The 22884-nt window shown below is 43.0% G+C and overlaps 1 protein-coding gene across 2 annotated transcripts in view; it reads right to left on the reverse strand.

Annotated features, from left to right (window-relative positions):
* Positions 1-1753: 1753 nt before the first annotated feature.
* Positions 1754-22884, reverse strand: part of PAX5 (paired box 5) — a 262740-nt gene continuing 241609 nt past the window's right edge. For both annotated transcript variants that reach the window (XM_038769884.1, XM_038769883.1), the window contains 2 exons: positions 20805-20891; positions 1754-2359 (listed from right to left, as the gene is read on the reverse strand). In XM_038769884.1, coding sequence (XP_038625812.1) covers positions 2292-2359; positions 20805-20891 — 155 coding nt within the window. In that variant the 3' untranslated portion in view covers positions 1754-2291. The remainder of the gene's footprint in view (positions 2360-20804; positions 20892-22884) is intronic.

Consider the following 22884-nt stretch of genomic DNA (forward strand, 5'->3'; position numbering starts at 1 on the left):
TAGCCACCGAGCTAGGAAAGCCTGCCGGCGTTTCGGTTAGAAATGTTTTTTTATGGTTTTTTGGTTTTTTTTGGTTTTTTTGTTTTTTGTTTTTTTGTTGGATTTTGTGGTTTTGTTTTTTTTTTTTTGCTTTTATGTTTTTACTTTCAGCACTGGGCACAACTTCGAGTTTCTCTCAAAATATCGATAGTGCCACCTCAATTGAGAGGAAGAGCCGGTCGTGAGTAACGTGATGCCTGTAGCAGAGAAATTCAAATTCGTGAGCTGACCCTCTAATTTCTTCTCTCTCTACAGGGCCTTCTTCAACTTTGTAATTGAATATATTAATAGATACATTTTTTAAAAAAGATTTAAGGATGTCATAGACTTTGAAGACTGTGACATAACTAGCAGTGACTTGCTCTAAAACAGAGTGCTAGAGTCCTATATGAATACATATAGAAAAGGTTTGAAACAGAGGGTTGGAAGGAATCCATATACAGTTCTGAGAAACGAAAGAAGTACTCGGTTGCTGAGATTTGTTTTAAATAGCAGTGTTTCAGCCCCAGGTGAGGCTCCAACATAAGGATCATGGTGGCACTTTAAACTGACAGGACAATAGCAATACGAAGGCCATCGGTATTATAAAACTGATACCAGTGGGTTCTATCTGGGTTGGCATCGGTTCAGAGAAAACCCTTTACTCCTAAGGAAGAGCCCAGAGTATTATTATTTGGGAAAATCCACTGTTCATTCATTTGAGCTATAATTGTGACAACACCGATCAGAATCCTATTGTGATTTCTTTGGTAGATGAAAGGTTCACAAGCTACACAGCAGTCACCGACACAAGCCCAAAGTAAGTGGAGTCTGGCTGTTCCTTGGAAAAAAATGACTCTAGGTTTTATGGGTTCATAGCTAGTGATTGATGAAGACCTTAGCCAATCATTTGTGAACTGCTCTTCTTCTGTTCACTGGCCCTAGAAAAAACGGGTTGTGAACAAAATGATATTCGGTTCTATTGATGGTCATAATTCTCATTGGGGTGGAAAAACAAATCTGTGAATGTGTTTCTGCAACAGCTCAGGAAAAGCCCTGATTCCCAAATAGTAACACCGTAAACAACTAAAACTGTGCGTTCTCCAAATGAACTTCATTTTTCAAGCAGTGTTTGCACTTCGGTGTGTATGGTGATGCCAAGCCTAAAATGACTTGAGCTATTATCGTGACAGATCATCACCCTGGGAATTGTTTTGTTGTTTTTTCCCCCCTTCTCCTTTACAAAATGAGTGGGTTTTCACCTGACTATTGAGATGCACACAAAGTGTGTCATTTGCTAATTAGGAATTCCTTCTTTGAGATGTTTTCACTTTAAACCAGAAAATTTGTTCCAAGTACTAATTATGATTAGAAATAAACATCAATTAATAGTCAGCTGTGAAATGTCACAACTTGCCTATGTCTTTCAGTTTTTGCAGTGCTTAGTGCCACCATATATGTCCACACGTGACTATCATATATGATACTGCATACAGAAATAACATCAGCCCCAAATACAGCCACAATGAATGTTTACCTGGTTCAATGTTAGTTAAAGCTTACTGAATTCTCGACTCAGTGCACCAGTTTCAAAACACATTTTCAGATGCATTTTGAACTCATAATTCATACTATGTTTGCCATTTATGCTAAGCCACACTAATAATAACACAAAGAAGCAAGAGGTTATTTACATCAATGCTGTTTAAGTTGAATAGAGCAATCTTTCCTTACCAAACACCTCGATGCCCAGGGCAAGCTAGACAGCCAGTGTCAATGCACTTGAAAGGGACCCCCTGGAATGGACTGCTCAAGATCCCATCTGGTTTGCTCTTCCTCAGGTGCGCAATTGGAAACAACCAGAGGCAATAGGTCCAGGGGCTGGCAGGCTGCTCACAAGAAACAGCCCGGTCCTTCAAACAAAATGGAATGTCAGCAGAACTGTTTTTCGGTCGGTCGGTCGGTCGGTCGGTTTTTTTGAGACCCAGTCAACTTTAGTAAAATCTCATTGATTTCCTTAAAAAAAAACAAAAAACACATATCAGTTCACCCCCTTGTAGGGAAGAAAATCTCAGTCAAGTCTATGGATTCCTATTGAATTATTTTCTTGTGGATTCCTATTGGACAATCTCTTGTGGATTCCTATTGGACATTCTTTTGTTCCTCTCCTCCAGTCTAATTGGCTTGGTTATGTCTCAGTGATTCAAATGCCGTCGTGTCAGATGATATGGGCAGTAAGTGCTTGAGTTCTCGACTCATCGGGTCAGTGGCGGTCATAGGCAGTGGCAGCTGCTGGGGGGGGCGGCTCCACGGGCGGCAGCACTGTAGTAGTAAGGAGAGCCTGGAAGAGAAAAGAGGGCTGTGAAGATCCCGTTAAGGGCAGAGCGAGGCCTGCACAAAGGACACTTCCGCATCCTGGACCGGGTCCCTTGCTAGCATTGTCTGGGCCGCTAGAGTCACATTTGCAACGGGTGCCGAATCAGAGGCCCACGACTCTACTGCAGCTTTCCCTCCTGCACATCCACGCCCGGTATTGGCAATTTCAGCATCAGCTGCCCTGACCTCTTCAAGACCAAGAGGACTTTCTACACTTGGGGGGTTTGCTCGATAAAAAGTCAGGGAGGGGACAGATTAAGTGGATGTGTTTTAATATGTTTGTCAGCATTGTAGTCTGAGACTATCAACCCTGAGGCACAGCTATGCCTCCACCGGAAGAGGAATAGACACGATTTGGAAGTTTCTCAGGTGAACAGGGGGAAAAAAATATCGATGCCAAGAATCGTTATGGTTAGAGTCTTCTGGGGTCACCTCTGCACTGCGAAAGGATCCCATCTCCCTTGAGAATCTGCATGGTTCCAGAGGGCACTAATCTAGGAAGACTAATCCTCATTACCATTTCTTCCTGGGTTGCATTGGGTCACTGGGAGAGCCACTGGCCCCCCTGCCTCAGAAAGGAGGTGAATAGTGAGCCACCGTGATACTGACCCCTTCCTGTTGCCCGTATGGCATGTCGTTGTTACTAATGACCATGGAGTGAAGTCTCTAGCTGTGGTTACCCACAAGGAAAGGGAAAAGGAGCATTATGGCAGTTTCCCAGAACACTTTAAGCCCCCCAAAATGTGTTTTTTTTAGGCTTGAATGATTTTCAGATTGAACTACTACATCAATCAAATTCACTGAGTGCTGGGGAAAAACATAGGCACCGTGTCCATATTCTGTTCCATACTACAGGCAAATTGGGAAGAAAATCATATGGAAAATATGTAGCATGTCTACTTCCAAAAACAGGACTTCCCAGAGACCAGGCCACAAGGAACCATCTTAATTTGGACTCAGCCATCGGTCACTCTCCATGGTTGATACTCTTCTTTCAGCAACACAGAAATGAAAGCAGCATGAAGAGTGTTTTTGTGGGCACCCACACATCATACTCCTTTAATTCTATGGTTGGTCAGTTAAACATTGACCCAAAGACCTTCTGCATTAAAAAATGAACCGCCGAGCTATCCCATCTCTCTGAATACAACAACTAGGGCTGAAGCTAGTATGTTGTGTTTCTCATGTGACCAGCTGAGTTTACTGCATCTACTGGTTTTGTTTCTTTGGACTTGATTTTTTGGTTTTTGCACTTCAGCAAACTCAGAACAAAAAAAACCCAACAGATTCTCAGTTTTCCTGTTTCACTTGTAGGTCCTTTGAAATGATTGTGTTTGATTTTTTTTTTCTGAGCTTTCATCACTGACCTAAGTTCCTTGATGGCAGGGGCTGCACTTTGTCCTTTTAACATATGTTCCTAATAATAATAATAATAATAGTATTTGTCAAGCGCTTACTATGTGCCAAGCCCTGTTCTAAGTGCTGGGGTAGATACAAGGGAATTAGGTTGTACCATGTGGGGCTCACAGTCTTAATCCCCATTTTACAGATGAGGTAACTGAGGCACAGAGAAGTGAAGTGACTTGCCCAAAGTCACACAGCAGACAAGTGGCGGAGGCAGGATTAGAACCCATGACCTCTGACTCCCAAGCCCATGCTCTTTTCACTGAGCCACGCTGCTTCCCAAGCTCATAGAAAAGTACTCTGTATATTGTACGCACTTAATAAGTACCGAAGATGATGATGAAATGGAATGCTTCCTATGCATTTAATAATAACAATAATAATAATAATAATAATAATAATAATAATAATGTTGGTATTTGTTAAGCGCTTATCATGTGCCAAGCACCGCTCTAAGTGCTGGGGTAGATACCAGGTCATCAGGTTGTCCCACATGGGGCTCACAGTCTTAATCCCCATTTTACAGATGAGGTACCTGAGGCCCAGAGAAGTGAAGTGACTTGCTCAAAGTCACACAGCTGACAAGTGGCAGAGCCGGGATTAGAACCCACGACATCTGACTCCCAAGCCCGTGCTCTTTCCACTAAGCCATGCTGCTTCTCTTAAAAATTTCAAAAATCTGTTTTCATTACTACATAAAGATAAATTAATGGAGTGATTTTCCTTAGTACAGTGCCTGGCACATAGTACATGCTTAACACAAATACTACAACTATTGCAACACCCTTGCTTTGTATAGCCTAAAACTGCCATCTAACCTATATGAGGAGGTTCCCTTCCTTTAATAATAACAATAATAATGATGACATTTATTAAATGCTTACTATGTGCAAAGCACTGTTCTAAACACTAGGGAGGATACAAGGTGATCAGGTTGTCCCACAGGGGGCTCACAGTTTTCATCCCCATTTTACAGATGAGGGAACTGAGGCACAGAGAAGTTAAGTGACTTGCCCAAAGTCACACAGCTGACAAATGGCAGAGCAGGGATTTGAACCCATGACCTCTGACTCCACAGCCCGTGCTCTTGCCATTGAGCCATGCTACTTCTCTAAATTTGTTCCCAAAATACTTTTATATATCAATATATGCATGGTATTTACTAAGTACCTAATATGTGCCAAGAGTTGGCATACAGACAAGATACACAGATCTGACATGGTACCTGTCCTGCATAGGGTTCCCAATTTAATTAATGAATTAATTATGGTACTTGTTAAGCACTTACTATGTGCCAAGCACTGTTCTAAGCACTGGGGCAGATACAAGTTAATCAGGTTGGACACAGTCTCTGTCCCACCTGGGCTCACCCTCTTAATCCCCATTTAAGATGAGGGAACTGAGGCCTAGAGAAGTTAAGTGACTTGCCCAAGGTCACACAGCAGACATGTGGCAGAGTCAGGACTAGAACCCAGGTCCTTCTCACTCCCAGGCCCGTGCTCCATCTACTAAGCCATGATTCTCTTGGAAGTGTAGGAGGGTAGGTGTCTTATTTCCAGTTTATAGCTGAGGAAACTGAGGTCCAGAGTGGTTAAGTGACTTGCCCAAGGTCACTCAGATCAAGATCACTGGGACAGCTGGGACTAGATCTCAGATCTCCTGGCCAAGTAAGGCTGTCTCCCTTCTCTCAACTCTCCTATCTGAATTCCTAGCCAGTAATTGGCTTAGTCTCCCTCCGTTTGACTTTGAACAGCACACAGCGAAGTTAACTAGCAGGAAGTGGGCCCCGCTGTGCGGGAAACTATGGGTCTAGGAGGTGTTGCTGTAGGAAAGGGTTCTATGTTCTCAAAGAGCTTGCACTGGGTGTCACAATACTTCCATTATTTTGGATTTCAACAAAACTTTCAACCTACATGACTCAATTTTTCATATACCTTACAGTTTCCTGGAAAGATATTTTCATCTTTCTGCCTCCTTCAATATAAGTTAGTGCATTACCATTGTCACTTGCAGGTAAAAATGAATTTTAACTGTCAGTGAAATTTATGCAGCAGTTTGGACCCCAAATGAAAAACTTCTCCCCATTTTTAAAATAATCAAAGGCAAACCTCACTTGGTTAGCTTTATTGGTTCAGTGGCACAGTGCCATGACATATGCTATAAAGAAAGATAAAGATGAATGGACACAATGGATGGATGATAGATTTGCTTGTTACTTTTATCAGAGGTAGAGGAACTCCAAGCTGAAACCTAAGTAATAACCAAACGCTCTCTTTCTTAATTTGAATTTTTATACTGAAGTTGTAAAAAGCCAAACCACTGAACCCTGACAGTAAAGGTGAAAAACTGAAAACTAAAAAGAACATGTAAGACATTCTTAATGACTGTTTTAAAGCCATATTCTATTTACATGATTTTCTTCTTTATAAAACTAGGATTTGTGTCACTGGATTGATTTGAACGTTTCTGCTATTTTGTCTTAATTCTGAAGTTTTGCTTGCTGACATATTCCTGTTTGTGAGGAATGGGGAAACCTTTGGGAGTTGGAAGATTCTAAAGTTCTAAATCTTTTCTATTTTCCTAAGAGATGTCCATTAATTTGAAAACAGCAGAAAGAATGAGTGGAAAGAGCAGGTAGTAAACATGGAATTCATTTTCACAATAAATGTGCAGGCTGATAATATCAGTAGGTTCAAGAGAGGTTTGGATAAATTCTTTGCAAGAGGCTTTAATGGGTTTATCAAGGAAAGTTAAGGGATGCAGAAGGGAAAGTCAGAGATGTTAGATGGTACATCTGTAATCATTAAGATGGGTTTCAACTAGGACAATATGGTTTCTTCAAGGATCTTGTTGCCAGTTAGAAACAGAATATGGACTGGATGGATGATTAGTCTGATTCAGTGACTGCATTTCTTACTGTGGCAACTCCTGGTTCAAAGGAATGCTTAAAAAGGCCTGAGGAACACTTTCCCACTGCCTTATCCCATCCTCATCTCCCCCTGCAGGTCTGTGTCACACACACACACACACACACACACACACACACACACACACACACACACACAATATACATCCTACATTTGCCAGTGGATTCAAATAGGAAAGTTCTCTGCTGTAGTGGCTGAGCCGCCAGCCCAGAACAGTAGGGCAGGAAGGACCTAGTTAGATTCAGTGCTTAGAACAGTGCATGGCACATAGTAAGCACTTAAATACCATCATCATCATCCCTCCCTCCACCATCCTCACCTGCCCTATCAATTTTGTCAAGAGCGAAAGTCCACTCTGCTCAGTATCAATGTGGAACTAACCACTGAACTTGGGGATGTAATCAGCTACAGCCCAAGTGAGTCAGTGACCTGTCCCAGAGGATGCCTGAACAGCGGGGATTTTTCTATCACATATTGCAGTGTACAAAGCCATGCACAGGAGATCGGCCCCTTCACCTGTGCTGCTGGTTAACAAAAAGAACACTTCTGGAATGGCCAACTGCTATAATGGCTCATAACTGGAGAAACAGGGTAGGTTCAGAAATTTGGAACATTTTTGGTATCAACTCCGTTATACTGTACTCTGCCAATTGCTCAGGACAGTGCTCTGCACACAGTAAGCACTCAATAAATAGGATTGACTAAACTGTGTTTCAGTATGAGCAAGTCAAAAAAAATCTCCACTGGTTTCTAATGCAGACTCTACAATCTATTTGAGCAAACCCATTCGGGTATTTTTTTTTAATTATCCTCATAGCCAGATAGTGTTTCCTTGTGTTCAACTGAAATCTTTGCATTTCTTCTTATTCAGTTTTCACTGAAAAACTAGAAAAGCAGTGTGGCTTAATGGAAAGAGCCTGGGAGTCACAGGACCTGGGTTCTAACTCAGTCTCCACTTGTCTGCTATGTGATCAAGTCACTTAACTTCTTTGTGCCTCAGTTACCTCATCTGTAAAATGGGGTTTAAGACTGGGAGCCCCACATGGAACATGGACTGTGTCCATCCTGATTAGCTTGTATTGGCCCCAGCACTCAGCACGGTGCCTGGCAATGACTTAACAACTACCATTAGAAAAAAAAAAACTTGTCAGCATTCTCCACATAAAAAACATAGCAATAATAATGATAGTATTTGTTAAGCACCTACTATGTGTCAAGCACTGTTCTAAAACTCCAACTGGAATTTAAGTCACTCCTACCTCCTTTTCTCTGGGCTAACAACCCCAGCTCCTTTAACCTTTCCGTGCAGGGCCAGATTTCCTTCCCTTGAATCCTTTTAAACGCTTTTCTTGTGTGCCCTCTCCAGTTTCTCTACATTATTTTTAAAGTGCAATGACCAACTTGGTTATCTTGTATATACCCCAATGCTTAGTACAGTGCTATATAAATACCACAATTATTATTACAAGTCAATTTTACAGATGAAAAAACTAAGGCACTAAAGATAAGTGATGTGCTTAAAGCTCACTTAGGGAAACCAATCATAGAACAGGATTCTACCTCCTGACACTCTGACCTACATTCTCTTCACTAGGCCATAGAAACAAGAGATTTACATTCTGCGAGCCTGTAATATCTGTTCCAATTTAATTCCACTGGAACATTTTTTATGAGCCCAACGGGCAGGGCTAGAACATAATAATAATGATGGCATTTGTTAAGTGCTTACTGTGTGCAAAGCACTGTTCTAAGCGCTGGGGAGGATACAAGGTGATCAGATTGTCCCACGGGGGGCTCACAGTCTTAATCCCCATTTTACAGATGGGGTAACTGTGGCCCAGAGAAGTTAAGTGACTTGCCCAAAGTCACACAGCTGACAATTGGTGGAGCCGGAATTTGAACCCATGACCTCTGACTCCAAAGCCTGTGCTCTTGTCACTGAGCCACGCTGCTTCTCTAGAACATCCCTAGGGAGGTAACAGCACCCCATCAGCATTTTACCTCATGCTTTCATTTTAACATAGCCAATGCAACTGACTCAGGCAGGGCCTGAGCGGAAATGCTTGAGTAGAAAGAGTAAATTACATGACCATTAACTGACTGCTCCCCAGATTTGAAATGACCAAAGGCACAAAGCTGAACTTTAAAAATCCTACATATCCATCACTGGACTGTCTCATTGTCACTGTGGAATACAGAAGATGTGCAGGTCACAAAGATTCATGAACTTCACTGAATGTCCATTCTCCATCAAATGACATATTCCATACATGTAAATATTATTCAGTGAATTATTATAGTATGTACTCCTCTGGCCAAGCACTTATGTGATTGCTTATGGGAAACAAAAAGAGCTCTTTCATTCAATCCAGAATCTTCCAAGAAGACTTACAGGCAATCAAATATCTGTTCACCCTCCTTCTCTGAGCCACTCTCTCATTCACCCCACACATCCAATCCATCACCAAAACCTGCCAGTCTCACCTTCACAACATCGTCAAGATCTGCCCTTTCCTCTCCATCCAAACCGCTACCTTGTTAGTACAGTCACTCATCCTATCCTGACTGGATTACTGTATCAGCATCCTTTCTGATCTCCCAACCTCCTGCCTCTCCCCACTTCAGTCTATACTTCACTCTGCTGCCCGGATTATCTCTCTACAGAAACACTCTGGGCATATCACCCCCCTCCTTAAAAATCTCCAGTGATTGCCTATCAACCTTTGTATGAAGCAAAAACTCCTCACTATTGGCTTCAAAGTGCTCATCACCTTGCCCCCTCCTACCTCACCTCCCTTCTCTCCTTCTACAGTCCAGCTCGCACACTCCGCTCCTCTGCTGCTAACCTCCACACTGTGCCTCGTTCTCGCCTGTCCCTCCGTCGATCTCTGGCCCACGTCCTACCTCTGGCCTAGAATGCCCTCCCTCCTCACATCCACCAAACTAGCTCACATCTCCTCTTCAAAGCCCTATTGAAAGATCACCTCCTCCAGGAGGCCTTCCCAGACTGAGCCTCCCTTTTCCTTTGTTCCTCCTCCCCTCCCCATCACCCCTACTCCCTCCCTCTGCTCTACCCCCTTCCCATCCCACAACACTTGTGTATATATGTACATATTTATTATTCTATTTTATTAATGATGTGCATATATCTATAATTCTATTTATTTTGATGCTATTGATGCCTGTCTACTTGTTTTGTTTTATTGTCTGTCACCCTCCTTCTAGACTGTGAGCCCATTGTTGGGTAGGGATTGTCTCTATCTGTTGCTGAATTGTACTTTCCAAAGACTTAGTACAGTGCTCTGCACAGAGTAAGTGCTCAATAAATACGAATGAATGAATGAATGACAAGGACTGGGTCTAACCCGATTAGCTACTCGAGTGCTTAGCACATAGTCAGCCCTTAAATATTATTATTGTTATTATTATTTCAAAGGAATAACTTTTTGAAAATCAATAACTGAGGAAAGAAATGTGTGGATGCTTTAAAATAGTGTTTTTGGTTTCTGGGGCTTCTGTTCATTTTGATAGAGGCCCCTAAAGTGCAAGAAAAGATTTTGTTTAATAGAAATGGTCTATCCAAAATTTTCGGTGCTCCTTCTAATAAGGTTCTTATCAGGACCATTTCTCCACCAAACCCCCAACTCTACCCCACTGAATGGCAGGAGTAATAGGAGAAATTATTTCTTCTGATTCTCTCTAGGGTCCAGAAGTAACCAATTCCCTGACGCACCCATTGCCCAGGGAAGTATCTTGAGAGCAGAACCTCCCCTTTAGTCGTCATCATCATCATCATCATCATCATCAATCGTATTTATTGAGCGCTTACTGTGTGCAGAGCACTGTACTAAGCGCTTGGGAAGTACAAGTTGGTAACATATAGAGACAGTCCCTACCCAGCAGTGGGCTCACAGTCTAAAAGGGGGAAGTCTGCACATCCTCTTCTCTGCCTCTTTTGCCCATCTCCCTCTGTACCAAACAAAAACTCCTTACCACTGGTTTCAAGGCTTTCCTCCAGCACTTTCCATTTTATATTTTAACTGTCCTCACCCACTTCTCCCCAGGCTCACATTCACCCCCTCTAGCCACCTCGTGGCTGTATCCAACTCTTACCTCTCCTGCCTCCAATTCTTTGCCTTTGCTCAAGCTATCTGCCTGGCCTGGAATTCGCTTCCCCCTCTAAATCTGCCAGACCTCACCTTTCCCACTTTCAGAGCTCCCCCACCCCGACACACTAAAGTCCCACCTCCTCCAATTCCTTATCCACACCCGCAAGCCAAGGCAATCCAACAACCAGCTCTTCACTTATGTATTTATAATAATACTCATAATAATAATTAAAGTGTTATTTGTTAAGCACTTACTATATGCCAGGCATTGTATTAAGCACTGGGGTGGTTACAAGCAAATCAGGTTGGACAGACTCCCTGTCCCACATGGGGCTCACAGTCTTAATCCCCGTTTTACAGATGAGGTAACTGAGGCACAGAGAAGTGAAGTGACTTGTCTGAGGTCACACAGCAGACAAGTGGCGGAGCCAGATGTAGAACCCGGGTCCTTCTAACTCCCAGGCCCGTGCTCTATCTACTAGGCCACACTGCTTCTCTGCTATTTACTTTTAGCCATCCTCAGCGCTTATCGATATACATATAGTTGACTGAAAATTCAATGTATTTCTTCTGATTCCATAGTTCGTTAACATTTTTATGTCTGTGTCCCCCTGAGAAAGTAAGTTTCTTGTGGGTAAGACATGTGAGTTTTGTACTTGTGTTGTACTTTCCCTGGTGCTTTGTACAGTGCATTGCACTCAGCAGGTACTCAAGAAATCCAAGTTCTTGTTCCACCCTTCTCAGTTCTACACCCTCCCAATACTGCTCTTTACCAATTTGACTTGGCCTTTTCTCACCAAGTCCTCTTCTCTATCCTTCATACCCTCCTATTACATCCAGATCCCCACATTCACGTTCCATAGCTTTCCCTTCAACCAAACAAGTAAAATAAAATAAAAACAGCACTGGGAAAAATACTTTTGTGTGTTCATCTATTGGAATGCAAGTTCTTTGAGCTCATGGCATGAAGGTGACAACATTTTTTCATACACAGAGCCCAGTTCTACCACTTTTATGAGTGTTGAGTAACAGCAGCAGCAGCAGCAGCAACATGAATGGCACAGGTTGAGACTTTCAAATAAATCAGGACTTTCCATTTAGGGTAACAACACACCACTGGGGAACAAACTCCACTCATTTACCCAGGTAAATGTGAAAGCAGCAACACAGAGATCTTTCAGGACAAAAATGATAACAACAGAGTAACCAGTCAAAAAGAATAGGGAGAGAGGGAGAAAAAGGAGAGTAGGCATTTGTGGACCAAATAGTCTTTTGACCTGTTCACCTCCCTCCTCCCCCATTATATTTCTTACAATCCTGCGTTATTATTCACTGTGGTTATTAAAGCCTAATATCTCTCTGAAAGTGCCCAACAGCATTCCATTTCGGCTAGGTTAGATTTCTCCAAATCATATTTCTTTAGTGAAATCAAAAAGGCCTGTATTTAAAGTGAAAAATGAAAACATCACATCACAAAACATTCTGTCTTTTTTTCTATCATTATACCCTCATCTAAAATAAACTTGTCCATTTTTCTGTCATTTTTTCTTTCTAATTCATATTATCATCAATTTATTTCTTGACACAGTCATTTCTGGCTCATACTTGTTCTCTAATCCTTTTCTAGAAGCTCACAGAAGAGCTGATTCTAATCCTAATTGACTGGTTCCAAACCCTTTCACCTACCATGAAGCCCATGCCAATATTGTCAATCTTATGATCCTGTCTCCTGTAACAACAGCTAGATAGCTCAGGTGTATCCAAAAGGGAATTCTGTCAGACCCACTTACATTTCACAACGTACACAAATCACATCAGTTCAGAAGGGGGAACAGTGCATCAAACAAAATCTGCCATGATCAACCTCAAGTCGAAAGTAATGAGTGGAAATGGTAAAGAAGTTATTACAACAAACCAGCATGAAATTGAATCATTTTTCTTCATTACATTGTGTTGCTATTATCCACTTTTAGCATGTTTAGGTTAAGCAGGCTTTAAACAGGCAGGCCAGCTTTATCAGTAACAGAGTGAACCTCTTTCAGAGTGCTATTGGGTGCGTTAGCTAACAAATCACCACGGCTTTCATGATTTCTGTTCCCGCATAAAAAATAACACTGGTTCTCCCTTCCAGGTACTCAATACAGACTTGCAAATTAGCCACATCCCAAGGGAATTTGTAATTTACTCCAAGGGAGAAGTAAAGATTTTTGAATGCATTCATTCGATCCTTATGTAACACCCCGGGGGAAGAGAGAGTACAAGCTAGTTTAAACAAACAAACAAAAAAGGTTTGTGGGCTGGTGGATCTTAGGTATCTACTTGCAAGGCAACAAGAGCAAGACATGAACTCATCATTTGAAAACTAAGATTAAGAGATGTTTCAAGGCCAGATAATTTGATGAATCTAAATCTCTCAAGAGTGGATATGTCTGAGTAGTGGGATGGCCATGGGCCTAACAAAGGATGGCAATAATAACTTTACCAGGCTCCTAGCATGGTTAGCCCCAAATGATGCCTTTATTTGCTTTTTCTTTACTTAGCACAGTTGTAAGCGCCTTCTGGGCAGGGAATGTTTCTACCAACTCTGTTATATTTTGCTCTCCCAAACGCTTAGTACAGTGCTGTGCAATCAATCAATCATATTTATTTAGTGCTTACTAGGTACAGAGCACTGTACCTAAGCACGTGGGAGAGTGCAACACAACAGAGTTGGCAGATGCATGCCCTGCCCACACAATAAGCACTCGATAAATATGACTGATGAACTGATTAAAAGCAGAGAAAATAATCCAAATCATACTAATTATGGGATTTGAATTTGGTATTCTCTTTGTTTCTGGGACCACATAGTTCCCTTTTACCCACCATCACCCTCATTTCATTCATTCATTCATTCAATCATATTTATTGAGCGCTAACTGTGTGCAGAGCACTGTACTAAGCGCTTGGGAAGGACAAATCGGCAACATATAGAGATGGCCCCTACCCAACAACTGGCTCATGTTTGGGGGCCCATAAAGTTAGCTAAGTAAAAGATAGAGAAAACAAGCAATTCAGAAGTGAAATCTGGGCTCATGCAGGAAAGCACAAAAATCATTCAGAATTGATCTTTAGCTGCTCTTCTTTTAATTATATAGCACTAGACACAACGCATTTAGAAAACAGTCAATTCTCTTGAAGAGGCCTGGTGGTCCTAGTTATTTAAAAGCTGGTGGACTCGACCAGGAAAATTATGCTGATTGGCATGTACTGCAAACTCCTAGGGGCTTTCTAGAAAAATCTAGAACCATGATTCCCAACCAGTGTAGCATGGCACAGCAACAGGATTTGGCAAAATCCCAGGTGTTCTCTGACAATTCTGGAAGCCGTTTTTTTCCTACTTCATTGCACTTACACGGGCATAATCCCAAGCACACTTGCACACACCAAGTGAATCCAAGTCCTTTCCATCTTGGAACATACTAAAAACATGAGTACCATCTGTAAGCAGTCCCCTCATTTAGACCAGCATGATTAAGTCAGAGGTGATGGGGTGGGAGGGAACAGAACCATTTGGCTTAGGCAGAAGACAGGATTTGAGGGGCATGGGTTGTAGTTCTACTTATGGATTCACCAAGCAAACCTTTCTACATTGCCAGAGTTAAGCAGGGCTCTGTGTCAATCTCTACTATGCAGCTATGCTTTAGGATTCTATGAAGAAGCTAGAAGGGATTCACAATAAGTTTCTGATCCATTAGGAAACTTTCACTGTCTTCCCATCCTCTGAAATCACATCTCCTCCAGAAGGTCTTTCCTAACTGATTTTTCATCTCCCCACATTACATCCACCAACTGTCATTTTAGCATTTCCATGCCATCTAAGCACTTGGGTGCTCACACCCAACTCGTGGCATATCTTTATACCATATTAATTTCCTCTTATCCGTAGTCGATTCTAGTGTCTTTATCCCCCACTAGATTTTACGTTTCTTGAAGGCAGGGATCACTTCTACTAATTTTATTGTATTCTCCCAGATGCTTAGAACAGGGCTCTGCACACAGTAGGTGTTCAATCAATGGTATTTATCGAACATTGTGCAGAACACTGTACTAAGCACCTGGGAGAGTTCAAATACAACAGAGTTGGTAGACACATTCCCTGCCCACAACAAGCTTACAATCTAGAGGGGAAGATGAACGTTAATGTAAATAAGTAAGCTACAGCTATGTACATAAATGCTGTGGGCCTGAAGGTGGGGGGAATATCAAGTGCCCAAAGGGTACAGATCCAAGTGCATAGATGAAGCAGAAGGGCGAAGGAGTCGGGGAAAGGGGGCTTGCTCTGTAACCTTAATAAGGCTTTGAAGGTGGGGAGAATAGTAGTCTGGTGTATGATGAAGGGAAGGGATTTGCGAATCAATCTGTGCATCAGGCAGAAACTCCTCACCCTGGGCTTCAAGGCTCTCCAGCACCTCGCCCCCTTCTACCTCACCTCCCTTCTCTCCTTCTACTGCCCAGCCCGCACCCTCCGCTCCTCCACCGCTAATCTCCTCACCGTACCTCGCTCTCGCCTGTCCCGCCATCGACCCCTGGCCCACGTCATTCCCTGGGCCTGGAATGCCCTCCCTCTGCCCATCCGCCAAGCTAGCTCTCTTCCTCCCTTCAAGGCCCTGCTGAGAGCTCACCTCCTCCAGGAGGCCTTCCCAGACTGAGCCCCTTCCTTCCTCTCCCCCTCGTCCCCTTCTCCATCCCCCGATCTTACCTCCTTCCCTTCCCCACAGCACCTGTATATATGTATATATGTTTGTACATATTTATTACTCTATTTATTTATTTATTTATTTATTTTATTTGTACATATCTATTCTATTTATTTTATTTTGTTAGTATGTTTGGTTTTGTTCTCTGTCTCCCCCTTTTAGACTGTGAGCCCACTGTTGGGTAGGGACTGTCTCTATGTGTTGCCAATTTGTACTTCCCAAGTGCTTAGTACAGTGCTCTGCACATAGTAAGCGTTCAATAAATACGATTGATGATGATGATGATGATGATTTGCAGGCCAGAGGGATGCTGCGGGAAAGGGGTTGGTGACAAGATAGATGAGACCAGGACCCAGTGAGTCAGCTGGCCCTAGAGGAGCAAAATGGGCAGGCTGAGCTGTGCTAGGAGATCAGCGAGTTAAGGGAGGAGAGGGCAAGCTGATTGCGGACTTTAAAGCTGATGGTAAGGTGTTCCGGTTTGATGTGGATGTGGATGGACAACCACTGGACATTCTTCGAGGAGTGGGAAGATGATGACTGAATGTGCTTTTAGAAAAGTGATCCGGGCAGCAGAGTGAGGTATGGACTGGAGTGAGGAGAGGCAGGAGGCTGGGAGGTCAGTAAGGAGACTGATGCGGTAGTCAAGGGGAGATAAGTGCTTGGATGAATGTGGTAACAGTTTGGATGGAGATGAAAGGGAGGATTTTAGCAATGTTATCAAGATTGAACCGACAGAATTTAGTGGCAGATTGAATATGTGGTTTGAATGAGAGAGACAAGTCAAGAATAACGCCAAGTTTACAGGCTTGTGAGACAGGAAGGACAGTAGTGCTGTCCCCCTCCTCCTTCCCTCACCCCCAACGATATGGCCTCCTACTTCATTAACAAAATTAAATCCATCAGGTCCGACCTCCCCAAAGTCTCTTCCCCCCTTTCTCCAACCCCCCGGCTCTCAACACTCTCTGCTACTCTCCCATCCTTCCCAGCGGTATCCTCAGAGGAACTCTCCTCCCTCCTCTCAAGTGCTACTCCGGCCACCTGTGCTTCTGACCCCATTCCCTCTCATCTTATGAAATCTCTCGCTCCATCCCTTCTCCCCTCCTTAACTTCCATCTTCAACCGCTCACTCTCCACTGGTTCCTTCCCCTCTGCCTTCAAACATGCCCATGTCTCTCCCATCCTAAAAAAACCCTCTCTTGACCCCACCTCACCTTCTAGTTATCGTCCCATATCCCTCCTACCATTCCTTTCCAAACTCCTTGAACGAGTTGTCTACACGCGCTGCCTAGAATTCCTCAACAACAACTCTCTCCTCGACCCCCTCCAGTCTGGCTTCCGTCCCCTTCATTCCACGGAAACTGCGCTCTCAAAGGTCACCAATGACCTCCTGCTTGCCAAATCCAACGGCTCATACTCTGTCCTAATCCTCCTCGACCTCTCAGCTGCCTGTGACACTGTGGACCACCCCCTTCTCCTCAACACGTTATCTGACCTTGGCTTCACAGACTCCGTCCTCTCCTGGTTCTCCTCTTATCTCTCTGGTCGTTCTTTCTCAGTCTCTTTTGCAGGCTCCTCCTCCCCCTCCCATCCTCTTACTGTGGGGGTTCCCCAAGGTTCAGTGCTTGGTCCCCTTCTGTTCTCAATATACACTCACTCCCTTGGTGACCTCATTCGCTCCCACGGCTTCAACTATCATCTCTACGCTGATGACACCCAGATCTACATCTCTGCCCCTGCTCTCTCCCCCTCCCTCCAGGCTCGCATCTCCTCCTGCCTTCAGGACATCTCCATCTGGATGTCCGCCCGCCACCTAAAGCTCAACATGTCGAAGACTGAGCTCCTTGTCTTCCCTCCCAAACCTTGTCCTCTCCCTGACTTTCCCATCTCTGTTGACGGCACTACCATCCTTCCCGTCTCACAAGCCCGCAACCTTGGTGTCATCCTCGACTCCGCTCTCTCATTCACCCCTCACATCCAAGCCGTCACCAAAACCTGCCGGTCTCAGCTCCGCAACATTGCCAAGGTCCGCCCTTTCCTCTCCATCCAAACCGCTACCCTGCTAATTCAAGCTCTCATCCTATCCCGTCTGGACTACTGCACTAGCCTTCTCTCTGATCTCCCATCCTCGTGTCTCTCTCCACTTCAATCCATACTTCATGCTGCTGCCCGGATTATCTTTGTCCAGAAACGCTCTGGACATATTACTCCCCTCCTCAAAAACCTCCAATGGCTACCGATCAATCTGCGCATCAAGCAGAAACTCCTCACCCTGGGCTTCAAGGCTCTCCATCACCTCGCCCCCTCCTACCTCACCTCCCTTCTCTCCTTCTACTGCCCAGCCCGCACTCTCCGCTCCTCCACCACTAATCTCCTCACTGTACCTCGCTCTCGCCTGTCCCGCCATCGACCCCCGGCCCACGTCATCCCCCGGGCCTGGAATGCCCTCCCTCTGCCCATCCGCCAAGCTAGCTCTCTTCCTCCCTTCAAGGCCCTGCTGAGAGCTCACCTCCTCCAGGAGGCCTTCCCAGACTGAGCCCCTTCTTTCCTCTCCCCCTCGTCCCCCTCTCCATCCTCCCGTCTTACCTCCTTCCCTTCCCCACAGCACCTGTATATATGTATATATGGTTGTACATATTTATTACTCTATTTATCTATTTATTTATTTATTTTACTTGTACATTTCTATCCTACTTATTTTATTTTGTTGGTATGTTTGGTTCTGTTCTCTGTCTCCCCCTTTTAGACTGTGAGCCCACTGTTGGGTAGGGACTGTCTCTATGTGATGCCAATTTGTACTTCCCAAGCGCTTAGTACAGTGCTCTGCACATAGTAAGCGCTCAATAAATACGATTGATTGATTGATTGATACAGGGATGGGCAAGTCATGGGGAGAACAGGGTTTGGGTGGGAAGATAAGAGGTTCTGTTTTGGACATGTTAAATTTGCAGTGTTGGTGGGACATCCAAGTAAAGATGTGCTGAAGGCAGGAGGAAATGTGAGACTGCAGAGGAGGAAAGAGATCAGGCTGGAGATGTAAATTTCAGAATCATCCACATAGAGGTGGTAGTTGAAGCCATGGGAGTGAATGAGTTCTCCAAGGGAGTGGGTGTAGGTGGAGACTAGATGGGGACCCAGACCTGAACCTTGAGGGGCACCCACAGCTAGGGGGTGGGAGGCAGAGGAGGAGCCCGTGAAAGAGACTGAGAATGAGTGGCCAGAGAGATCAGAGGAGAACCAGGAGAGAACTGTGTCAGTGAAGACAACGATAGATAATGTTTCCAGGAGAAGGGGGTGGTCCACAGTGTTGAAGGCAGCTGAGAGATCGGGGAGAATTAGGATGGAGTAGAGGCCGTTGGATTTGGCAAGAAGGAGATCATTGGTGACCTTTGAGAGAGCAATTTCTGTGGAATGAAGGGGGTGGAAGCCAGATTGGAGAAGGCGAAGGAGAGAATTGGAGGAGAGGAAGTGGAGGCAGCAGATGTAGAAAACTCACTCAAGGAGTTTTGAGAGGAATGGTAGGAGGGAGATGGGTCAATAACTGGAGGGAGCCATGTGATCAAGAAAGGGTTTTTTTATGATAGGAGATATATGATATGTGCTCAATAAATACTATTGATTGCAATGTTCACTATAAGGATTATATAATCATAGTTTCATGGGCTGACATATATTGACACATGCCCACATGTCAAGGGGTCAAGATGCAGGGGAACTCCTTTGGACCTACCTAACCCGCCTCTAACTGGGAATTGTGGAGCCACTGCAACTGACAGGCTTGCAGTTCAGTTGCTGTCCAGTCTGTAGGTGTATATTGTAAGAGGGTGGGTAAGCTGTGGGCTGATCACACTTATGGTCAGCGTGGCTCACTGGAAAGAGCCCAGGCTTGGGAGTCAGAGGTTAGCGTTTAACATATGCCATTTTAAAAAAATCAGTTTTGGGGAAACATACATCCCTAAAGTGCCCTTCCATTCTGGTGCTGAGGTGTTGGAGTCAATTTGCACTGGAAGTTTTGAAAAATGCAGATCTCATCTACTTCCCTGAAAGCAGGATGGCCTGGTGGAAAGAGCATGGATCTGGGAGTCAGAGGTTCTGGGTTTTAATTCTGAACTCCACCACTTCCCTGCTGCAAGTCACTTAGTTTCTCTACACCTGTTTCCCCATCTGTAAAAAGGGAATTAAATCCTACTCCCTCCTACTCAGACTGTCATCCCAATGTGGAACAAGGACTGTGCTGGACCTTATTATCTTATATCTTCCTCAGTGTTTTATACAATCCTTGGCACATATAAAGTACTTAACATGTACTACAATCATTATCATTAACTGGGAGCAATATGCTTTACAAAATGACTGCTGATAGACACTAATTCCAACTTCCTGAAAATGGCTTTGCTATAATATTAAAATGGCAGAACGTCCTAAAACTCCCTCAGGGGTTTACTTAAAGGAATGAACAAAAGCCTGGTGGTTCAATTGCTTGGAGATTATTTTCCCCGAAACAAAATAAAATCTGAATGAAAAATGACAAAAGTATGAATTATTTCTCCACAGAGGGTTATGGATTATAATAGCCTTGTCTTCCATAACTATTGGCAATATCTAAAGCACTGTGTTGCTGAAAATAAACTGGTATTTTCCTTATCCCATCCATGTAAATCATGCAGAAAAATCCTAATTGCTGCATTCAATGTAAAGTCAAAGTAGGCCAGATTTTGACAGTGGGCTAATATGGATTGTGTATATCTCTGCATTATATTTATGGCAAAGCAGAATTAAAGAACACACAGAGATGGCTGTGTGCTGTGATAGCTTTGGAGATAGAAGGAAAAGTTAAATGAATGTATGGGAAATAATCTGTTTCTGGAAACAGCCATAAGCAATTTATGTGGAAAACGGGTGTTTCAAATTAAACATCATTCCCCTAATAATAGGGTGTTTTAGGTTTGCTTCCATTCAATTATATTTCACTTTGTAAGAAAACATTTGTGTACACAGAAAATTAACATTTTTTTCTTTAAGAATGATTATTTCAAAATTATACCATCATTATTTTTAATTGCTTTTAAAACTGATAGTTATTGTATATTAGAAATTGATTTATCTGCCAGTCCTTTAGGGATGTTGGTCCTTGAAATCTCAGTGGCACTGGAAAGAACAGTACATACCTCAGAATAAAAAACAACACTCTTATAATCAAACTTTGAAATAGAAGAAATTTATCCAACACTTACCTAGCAATCCAGGATTGGGAAATCTCCAGGAATCATTGTACGTTGAATATTGTGGGTGACTATAAGGGCTCCCAGAAAATTCACTCCCTAAATGTAATGGGTTCAGGGTAGAGGAAAGAAAGACAGATAAAACATGAATTTAGTATAAAAACTGAATGTGGCAGGAAAAACAGTTTGCTTAAAATAAATCCTGAATTCCAGTTTGAGATCACATTCAGTCAATAGTGTTTTCAAAATTTTGACCAGCAAGCAACTGAAAACTAAAAACTCTTTTCAGAAACAAAATTTGTCTATATATGCTTTAAATACATTTCTAAAGTTCCCTCAGTATCTGGAGTTTCTTATTTTTATTTCTTGGGTAAACATGGCAAGTAATAGAAAATATTTGTTGGGACCAGTGAATATGACTTTTGTAACATGACAGAATTACCTGAAGAGTACAAAATTTCTTTAAAAGAGATCCAGTAGCATTCATTCATTCAATCATATTTATTGAGCACTTACTGTGTGCAGAGCACTGTACTAAGTGCTTGGAAAGCACAATTAGGCAACAAATAGAGACAATCCCTACGCAACAACAGGCTCACAGTCTATAAGTGGGGGAGACAGTTGAGCATGTACTGGGTGCAGAACATTGTTTTGGGAGTTTGGGGAACATACAGAAGAATAAGAGAAATGATCCTTGCCCTTGAGGAATTGACAATGTAATGAAGGTGATAGTAGACATAAATTAATATATTGGTTTAGAGAGACTAGAATGACATAATGGACACAAGTGAATACACTAAAAGCAAATAAATAAAATACATTTGTTCTGAAGTTGTCTGATGGAATAACTGGGGAAATTGGAAGATTAATCAGGGAATGCTGCCTGGAGAAGGTGGCTTTTTAGGACAACTTGGAAAGAGGAGAGGGAGTGTTTGGGTGAAACTGAGGCAGGGAGGAAAAGGGATCAAAAGTAGGAAAGCCACAGATAAAGAACAGATAAGAGGTTAGTTGTAGGAAATTAAAAGCAAGAGCTGGGCTCCACCATCATGTTGTTGTATCTTTTCATTGTATCTTTTTAGTGTTTTATTATGTACAGAAACAGGCAGTCATGTCAGATTTGGTTTTGTTTTATTCTACATAATCTCACCCTTTGTCTCTCACATTTTACCAACATCTCAGGCTAAAATAGGCTCAGCTCTTTACTTTTCCCCTGACATCCTCCTATTTAGTATCAGCTCCCTCCTTTTATTAATAATCATAATAAGTACGGTACTTGTTTAAGCGCTTACTTTGTGCCAAGCACGGTTCTAAGTGCTGGGGTAGATACAAAGTAGTCAGGTTTGACACAGTCCCTGTCCCACATAGGGTCACACTCTTAATCCCCATTTTATAGATGAGGTAACTGAGGTCCAGAGACATGAAGCGACTTGCCCAAGGTCACACAGCAGACAAGTGGAGGAGCCAGGATTAGAACCCATGACCTTCTGACTTCCAGGCCCATGCTCTACCCACTAAGCCATGTTGCTTCTCTTCTTCTGCTTTTCAGAACTCATCTCAAAGCCCAACTTTTCCTAGAAATCTCTTCCAAAAAGAGGATCAGGGCAATGATATCTATTCCAAAGTGTATACTACAGTACCCGCACAATCACCATCACCCTCTTCCCCCCCAAATATATCTAGCCTCTCCTCCAACTCTTATGCGTTTTTGTTAAAAGGCATAAACTGATTAAGTGATATTGTCTGCCCTCATTTCCTGGAAGGCAGAGATTGGGACTGGGGGTGTTCAGCTTAACAGCCAGAACAACCAGTTCCCCTAGAACACAGGTGTTGCATTCTTGTAAAAGCCTACATTAAGGAAAACTCACACTGCAGAATTCATCCAGTGCTTAGAACAGTGCTTTGCACATAGTAAGCGCTTAATAAATGCCATTATCATTATTATTATTATTATTATGAGCCAGATCAATCAATCAATGGCATTTATTGAGTGCTTTCTTGATGCAGAGCACTGTACTAAGCGCTTGAGAGGGTGCACTATAACAGAGCTGGTAGACATGTCAGATGGTGAAGATGGATAAATATACATGCTCAC

Source organism: Tachyglossus aculeatus, chromosome X4 (assembly GCF_015852505.1).
Source record: "Tachyglossus aculeatus isolate mTacAcu1 chromosome X4, mTacAcu1.pri, whole genome shotgun sequence".
NCBI classification, from domain to species: domain Eukaryota; kingdom Metazoa; phylum Chordata; class Mammalia; order Monotremata; family Tachyglossidae; genus Tachyglossus; species Tachyglossus aculeatus.